Source organism: Panicum virgatum, chromosome 6N (assembly GCF_016808335.1).
Source record: "Panicum virgatum strain AP13 chromosome 6N, P.virgatum_v5, whole genome shotgun sequence".
Classification (NCBI taxonomy): domain Eukaryota; kingdom Viridiplantae; phylum Streptophyta; class Magnoliopsida; order Poales; family Poaceae; genus Panicum; species Panicum virgatum.
The window spans coordinates 7,283,167-7,290,569 of record NC_053150.1 but is presented as its reverse complement, the minus strand read 5'-3'; the positions used below and the strand labels follow the sequence as shown (position 1 = coordinate 7,290,569).

The 7,403-nt window shown below is 51.1% G+C and overlaps 1 protein-coding gene across 2 annotated transcripts; it reads right to left on the bottom strand.

Annotated features, from left to right (window-relative positions):
- Window positions 1–903: 903 nt before the first annotated feature.
- On the bottom strand, window positions 904–4,999 carry LOC120679913 (probable transcription factor KAN2). Of its 2 annotated transcripts, none has more exons than XM_039961570.1 (6): window positions 4,241–4,999; window positions 3,966–4,042; window positions 3,055–3,100; window positions 2,599–2,791; window positions 1,735–1,792; window positions 904–1,608 (listed from the first exon to the last, which is right to left on the bottom strand). In XM_039961570.1, the coding sequence occupies exons 1-6, from the start codon at window positions 4,794–4,796 to the stop codon at window positions 1,480–1,482; spliced, it is 1,059 nt and encodes a 352-aa protein (XP_039817504.1). In that variant the 5' UTR covers window positions 4,797–4,999; the 3' UTR covers window positions 904–1,479. The 2 variants fall into 2 exon arrangements, with proteins under 2 accessions (XP_039817504.1, XP_039817505.1); XM_039961571.1 differs by having other exon boundaries at window positions 2,668–2,791; window positions 4,241–4,998.
- Between the last annotated feature and the right edge of the window lie 2,404 nt (window positions 5,000–7,403).

The window sequence follows — 7,403 nt, the reverse complement described above, 5'->3', positions numbered from 1 at the left end:
CGAGACGAATCTAATGAGCCTAAATATGACGTGATTAGACACTAAATTACTACATTAATACTACAGTAAACACGCTCTAATGATGAATTAATTAGGCTCATTAGATTCTTCTCGTAGTTTACAGACGAGATCTGTAATTAATTTTGTAATTAGTCTACATTTAATACTTCAAATATTAAAGATTCTCTTTCAAATACGTAAAAATGTAAAATACAAAGTGATCTAAACACACGCGAGTGATCCAGAACCACGTGACACATACCGGAGCAGCAGGATCATGCTGTGTTAATGCATGCATAGCTGGATCAACGCCTTCGCGGTTCCCGAAACCAGACCGGCCGGCCGCTTCGATTACGGAGACGAGAATTAAATGAGAATTGAAGGAAAAGGGTGAGGAATTGAATGAAGCATGCACGTTCCTAGCTAGTTTTTCTCTGCAGCGATGGGATAGACTCATAGACGTCTGAACTCTGAAGAGACGACTCACTTTGCTCCCTTGATGATCTTGCTGACAAGAGGAAATGAAATGTAACTCAAGCGCATACCAGCACTTCAAATCGGTTCTAGTGTTAACAGATACTAGTATACGTTTGATGAAAGGAAGAAGATTGAAAATCATCTATTTTCATATAAAAAAGCTCATCTGTTTTTGCATCTGAACTTCTTTTTGGTCAACGCACGTAGCTTAACCGAATCTATATGAAGCACCTGCTTTTTGTGACAATTTCTGGAGCAGTAAGCAAACATTGCAACGGTTATCGGCCGGTGATCATCTTATCTCATCAAACTAAGGCCTTGTTTAGTTCCCAAAAATTTTCAAAATTCCCCGTCACATCAAATTTCTGGACATATGCATGGAATATTAAATATAGTTTAAAAAATAATCAATTGTACAGTTTAGCGGAAAATGATGAAATAAATCTATTGAGCCTAATTAGTCCAAGATTGGACACTAATTACTAAATAAAAACGAAAATGCTACAGTATCCAAACCTAAAAAATTTCACCAACTGAACACACCCTAAAGCCAAGCTCGTCGCAAATTGAGCAAACAGAGCTCATTCATACATTGGCATGTGACTGATGCAGGAGAAAGCAACAGCACAGGTCGGAGGTCGCCCTCTTTTCTCCTTTGGGCTCCCCGGCCCCTAGCGAGAGCTCATGCACGAATTGCTGCTCCAAAAAAGCTACCCCTTTAACAGATTAGATCGTCCTAAACGCTAACAACAACTCCATTACACACAATGCAGAGTGCTAGCTGCTGCTTTCGATCGCGATCAATCTCTACCACCCTAGCTGCTGCTGCTGCTGCTACCTTTAGTTCCCTACTCTTTTTGCTGCTCCCTGTCCAGGGCCTCCTTTTAACAGTGAAAGATGATGCCCCCTCTTTGGGACCATGCATCCATCTTAACATGATCCATGAACAAGCAAAGTGTGCCCCTAGCTAGCTAATCCTTGTCGGCGGCGACGATGATGATCTCAGTTTGGCCGGTTCTGCGGCCGCCCCAGGGTGAACTCGAGGTTGAGCTCGCTGGTGCTGGACGTCGTCTCCGAGACGCAGGAGTTCAAGTCCGAGAGGATCTCCAGGCTCTTGGACTGCATCTGCTCCTGTACAGATCGACAATGCATGCAGTATAAAAGTTGACGTGTTTAGATACATAGCCTCATTCTCACACAAAGTGTATATAGAGGTCTAAATTAGTTCGTTCTGTGTTCTTGTGTGTGCATCTATACCTTGAGAGAATGCATGCTCCCAGTGTTGGACTCGCTTGGGAAGCCGGTCCAGTCCTCCCTGTAGACAGTACAAAGTCACCAACAGGCAGAGCTCGGTTAGTACCGATGCGTCAAAGTAACCCCAACGTACACTGTAACTAGTACAGTGTATAAAAGAGCCTATAAAAACTGTAACACTGTAACTCACTGTAAAACTGTAACCGTAGCGTACAAAGTAGTTGTAAACCTAGGGCACCAGTTAATTATACCATCTCAGTAACAGGAATGAGGTAGCTAGCCAAACAAAAATATAATTAGCAATGTATTTCATTTTCAATACTGCTTGTTGTACCTAGCTTCAAACCAAAACAATTGGATGGAATATTCTATACACTAAATACTAGTAAATAGGAGTATAATGCTGGTACTGCCACTATTCTTTATGATGAACTGCATGCATACTACACGCTATACTGACAAAAAGGCCACAGGCATACATAATGAGGCCATAATTGAGGCAGGCAAGCATACAAGGGCGATCCATGTCAAAAGGCTTGCTTGGTCTCCATGAAGTAGGGCACTTTTCTGAGCTCATCATATTTATTGGGAACTGATTCTTAGGAGAGAGCAGCAAGGGAGATGTAGTGCATGTGGGTAAAAGAGACCTCCCCCTTTTCATGACCTAATAAAGCTACTAAAGCACCCAATCCAAGCTCAAGAGATGATTGACAGTGTATACAAGGTGACATCAGGCAAAAGTTCTTGATCCAAAGTTTAATCCTACTCCTCTGATGCACACAAGTGGTAGTACTATACTTCTTATTATCGTAGGATTAAGCACAAAAGGTATACACAAGCTATAGCTACTAGTGACCGCATATGCACCTTGAGGAGCTATTCCAGAGGGCACCATGAGCACCGGTGCTGCTCCCATGATCGTTACAGGCAGCTAACCTTCCATGCCGGGCCGCGGCCGCCGACTCCAGCCTGCCGCCGCCGCCGCCGTGGCCGTGCAGGTCGAGCGAGTTGTCGTCGCAGATCTCGCCGGCCGACCCGTTCTCGAACCCATCAGCTTGATCTGCAGGACCCATGCAAAATAAAGGAGACGATTAGTAGGCGACAAGCACAAGATTAGCAAAGGTACATACTGATCCTACTTGGGATATGCCAAATGGAACACAAGTAGTGACGGTGAAGATCAGTAGCCGATACATAATTGAGAAGATGGAATAAAAACGGAAGGCTGGAGCTGCATCAGGCTCTCTTATCACTCATGTCATGTTATTTAGCATCGATTCTAAAGCGCGAGCAAAATAAAAGCACAAATCTTGTACTATTCACCTGACGAAGTTGCCGGCCTTTCGGTGTTCTTCACCGTCCTGTACATCTGCAGCGGCAAGGGAGCAACATGGCAAAAGATCAGTTTAGAGGCAGGCAAAGCACATCTACCTATACCTATCTGGCTAGCTATCATCTATGAAGCAACTTGTGCTGCAAATCTAGAACTGGAATCTTTGGCAGATCATAAGATTTGCGTTTTCAGGAACACCTTGCATGGGCTGCAAGATTTGAATTGACAGGTTGATGCAGAAACCACCAACAAGGAAAAAAAAAAGCAGCTTGCTTGAAACCCCATTCACATTGGCAGACAGAGAGACAATGTTAAAGTAACTATCATACATACATGTGTGATTCATGTTTGTGCTTGCCAGTGGTATAAAACGCTAGGTATGGAAAGAGTGTCATAGCTTTGGTGGCCTAGATGTGAAACCTGCACTCCTCTTTTACATGTATGGGACCTAGCTAATGAGCACAGGTTTCCATGGTTTTACAAGTAATACCATGATGTAGCAGTATACGTGGTGGAGGAACCAAGAAAGACACTACAGGGAGTAGTATCGTCTACTGTTTCAGACTATTTAGCCCCATCTGGCCATCCCTCCCTCCCCCTTTGCTGTGTGTGTCTTTCTTCCCCTTTGATGCATCACCTGTTGCATGCACACACACACACACACACTAGAGCATCGAGCAATGTGCACTGTGCAGTAGACTAGTAGTAGAGCTGAGCAACAGGCAGTCTAGCGCTGCTGTGGCAGCAAAACTCCAAGACCCAGGAAGGCGAGAACAGATCCCCATATGTGCATGTGTTTGTGTAACTTGTTTCTACCCCTTCCATTCTTTCACACGCACATGGTTAATAATCCTATCAAGCAAATGAGGTGTAAAGTGCAAGGTGCGGCAGAAAGATTTACCTGCAAGTGAGACTTGACATGAGCCAGGGTGAGATCCTTCACGTCCATGAGCTCAAGAACTGACTTTGGCGTTGCCCCTGGTGGTTCATCATCACAAACATACAAGCAAGGTGTCATGGAGGAAGGAGAAGGAAAGGATCAAGAAGAGACGGCAGTGGAAACACTGACAAAGAGGAGAAGCCATGGAGGAGCACAAGAGAGCTAGAGATGAGGGCAAAATGAGGTTTGAGCGCATGGAGTCATGGAAGACGGGGAGGGAAGAATGGAGAACGTACTGTCGTGGCCGCCGAGGAGCTCGACGGCGTGGACGAAGCGCGCGTGGAGCGTGGACGTCCAGCGCATGCGCGGAGCCCTCGCGGCCCGCTTGGCCGGCGGGAAGCCGGCGACGCGCGCGCCGCCGCCACACCCGGCGCGGCGCCAGGCGCCCGCGGCGACGTGGCAGGGCTCGCAGAAGCACGGCCCCGCCGCTGCCGCCGCGTGCGGCGGGAACGTCGGCGGCACCGCGTGCGTGTGCGGGTGCTGGTACAGCGGCACGCCGCGGATGGGCCGCAGCACGGTGGCGGCGGCGTCGGGGTGGTAGTACAGGCCCGCCGCGCCGGCAGCGGCGGCGCTGGGGGGCATGGGCAGCTGCACCGGCATCGGCAGCGGCACGGGCATGGGCAGCTGCAGCGACGGAGGCATGGCCGCCGGGTTGCCGCCGCCGCCGGCGGCTGCGGCGAAGAACCTGGCGCTGAGGGCGGCGGCGTGGTGGTGGGGGTGGTCGTGGGCCGTGGCGCTGGTGGGGAGGCCGATCTGGAGCGAGAGATCCGGCTGGGAAGGGAAGAGCTCCATCGATCTCACTCTCTGTGGAGCTTGGGGTGCCGGGGTCGTCTCGGCCTTTCCTCCAACACTACACTCGTTGCTGCAGAGTGATAAAGAGCGCTCTCTTTCTCCTTTCCCTCTCGTTTCTTTGTTTGTGCAACTTGTGGAGGCTTGAGCTAGAGGGATGGCCGTGATACTCTCCTTTTCTAGTGAGTGGGGGAGAGAGAAAGAACAAGGGTAAAAATATAAAAGCAGACTGCAGACTGGAGAGAGAGAGGTGTGAATGTGATGGGCAAAGTGTAGTATAACTAACGCCGTGTTTAGTTCCAAAAATCAAAATTCCAAAAAAAAATACGGCACCTGCATGGAGATTTAAATCTAGACGAAATAAAAAACACATCGCGACTGCTGCCTGAAAATCGCGAGACGAATCTAATGAACCCAATCAAGCTGTAATTAGATGTTAAATTACTACAGTAATGCTACAATAAACAATCTCTAATGACGGATTAATTAGGCTCATTAGATTCGTCAAGCGATTTACAGAAGAGTTCTGTAATTATTTTTATGATTAGTCTATGTTTAGTACTTCAAATGTAGAAAGATGTTCTTTCAAAAACTTTACGGGAGGCAACTAAACACGGCCAAAAGAGGGTGGATTGGATGATGAGTTAATGATGGGAGGCAGGGGTAGACCTGAGCAGCAACACCCTGTTGGGCATGGCGACACAGAGGTCAGGTCAGGATTTCTTGAGAGAAGAAGATGACACACTCTCACACACCCATTACTCTCTCTCTCTCTCTAGGACAGAGATAGAAGGAGATGACATGAATGGAAGGGGCAGGCAGATTGCTGGATTTGCTTGCTTAAGGAAGGGGGTAAAGAGATATTCCAATCCCCCACTTTTACACTGCATGGCAGCTTGCATGAGAAAAGGCCTTTTGCATGAGAGCTGATGGAGCTAGTACTAGCTAAATGTTGTGTGTGTCTGTTGGGTTGTTGGCACATGTTTTTCTTGCTAGGGCCCATTCATCTATCTACTCATGCAGACTTCTTTGGGCTAATATGATCAGTACACAAGAGGTGGTATGTGTATGCTTTCATCAAAGCATGGAGCTGGTTGGGGTTTCTGTCACAATGCAAGAAAACTTTTTCCCACTGAACTCCTTGTATCCATGCATATATGGGTGGAGCACAACAAAAACATGACTTTGCTTCAGGCACTAGCTAGAATGTCCAGCTTTTCAGTGTGATGAACTCCAGCTAGGTAGCTCAAAAGTATAGTTGGCCAACTGGGCCGAGCCCGACGGGCTGGCACGGGCCTGGCCCAAAAAAGCACGGCCCGAATCCGGTCCGGCCCGTGACCGACCGGGCCAGTGCCGTGCCCGTGCCAGGCCTCGGGCCGTGCCTGGGCCGCAATCTCGGCCCGTGGCACTAGCACGGGCACGGCCCGGTTAAAGGCCTAGCACGGGAAAAGCCCGTTTAACAGCCTCAGCCCATGTAAATTTGGAAACCCAAACCCTAATCTACTCATCTCCCTCACGCGCAGCCGCCTGCAGCTCCTCTCGGCGCCCATGGCCGCCGCCTACGTCGTCGCCGCCCCGGCGCGCCGTCGTCGCCCGTGGCCGCCGCCCGCGCCGTTGTCCCCCGCGGCCGCCGCCCGCGCCGTCGCCGCCGATGCGTGTCCGCCGTCCCCGTCACCACCCCCGGCCGCCGTCGCGCGTCCGCCGTCTTCGCCCCCGGTCGTCGCCGCCGCTGCCATCTGCTGCCCCTCCGGCCGCCGCTCCGGGCCCGTCGTCCCCCGCGGCCGCCGCCCGCGCCGTCGCCGCCGATGCGTGTCCGCCGTCCCCGTCACCACCCCCGGCCGCCGTCGCGCGTCCGCCGTCTTCGCCCCCGGTCGTCGCCGCCGCTGCCATCTGCTGCCCCTCCGGCCGCCGCTCCGGGCCCGTCGTCCCCCGCGGCCGCCGCCCGCGCCGTCACCGCCGATGCGTGTCCACCGTCCCCGTCGCCACCCCTGGCCGCCGCTCCGGGCCCGTCGTGCTGTCGTGCCCAAGGGCACGGCACGGCAGACCGGTGCCGGCGTCGGGCCGTGCCTGGGCCTGGATGCCGGCACGGCGGCACTACGCGGCACGGCACGGCCGCGCCGCCGTGCCCCGCCGGGCCGTGCCTCGCCGCCGTGCCCCGCCGGGCCGTGCCTCGCCGTGCCGTGCTCCGGCGTGCCCGGGCCCGTGCCGTGCCGTGCGGCCCGGTTGGCCATCTATACTCAAAAGGTTTTGTATACTTGTTCTCTCTCCCTCTTTTGCATCGTGTCCTTGGCAAAGTTGAGCGCCATTTGCTAGCAACCTTTGGCAAAGCTGAGAGTCACTTCGGTTGTTTTCAAAACCTCAAACTTCACTTTAAGATGAATGCTTTTTTTGTTTCTGATAATTGTTCTTTTTTTTTCAAACGTAACCTGAATTTCATTGAAGTGTCGAGACGGGACACGGGTATGCACTCACGTGACATCGGCTCTAGTTGGAGTACATACACCATGACAAGAGATCCCCCTCTTGCATCCCTCAATTGTTAGAGGTTTTGAGGTGTTGTTTGCAGGACACTCAAAACAATTTTGTTGGCGTTCGGCATCCAAATTTTTG

Coding starts and splice junctions, on each gene's coding strand:
- LOC120679913 (XM_039961570.1), bottom strand. CDS start 4,796: ATGGAGCTCTTCCCTTCCCAGCCGGATCTCTCGCTCCAGATCGGCCTC. Junction 3,101..3,965: donor ATGTCAAGTCTCACTTGCAG/GTAAATCTTTCT, acceptor TTGCCGCTGCAG/ATGTACAGGACGGTGAAGAA. Junction 1,793..2,598: donor CTCTGGAATAGCTCCTCAAG/GTGCATATGCGG, acceptor TACTGTCTACAG/GGAGGACTGGACCGGCTTCC.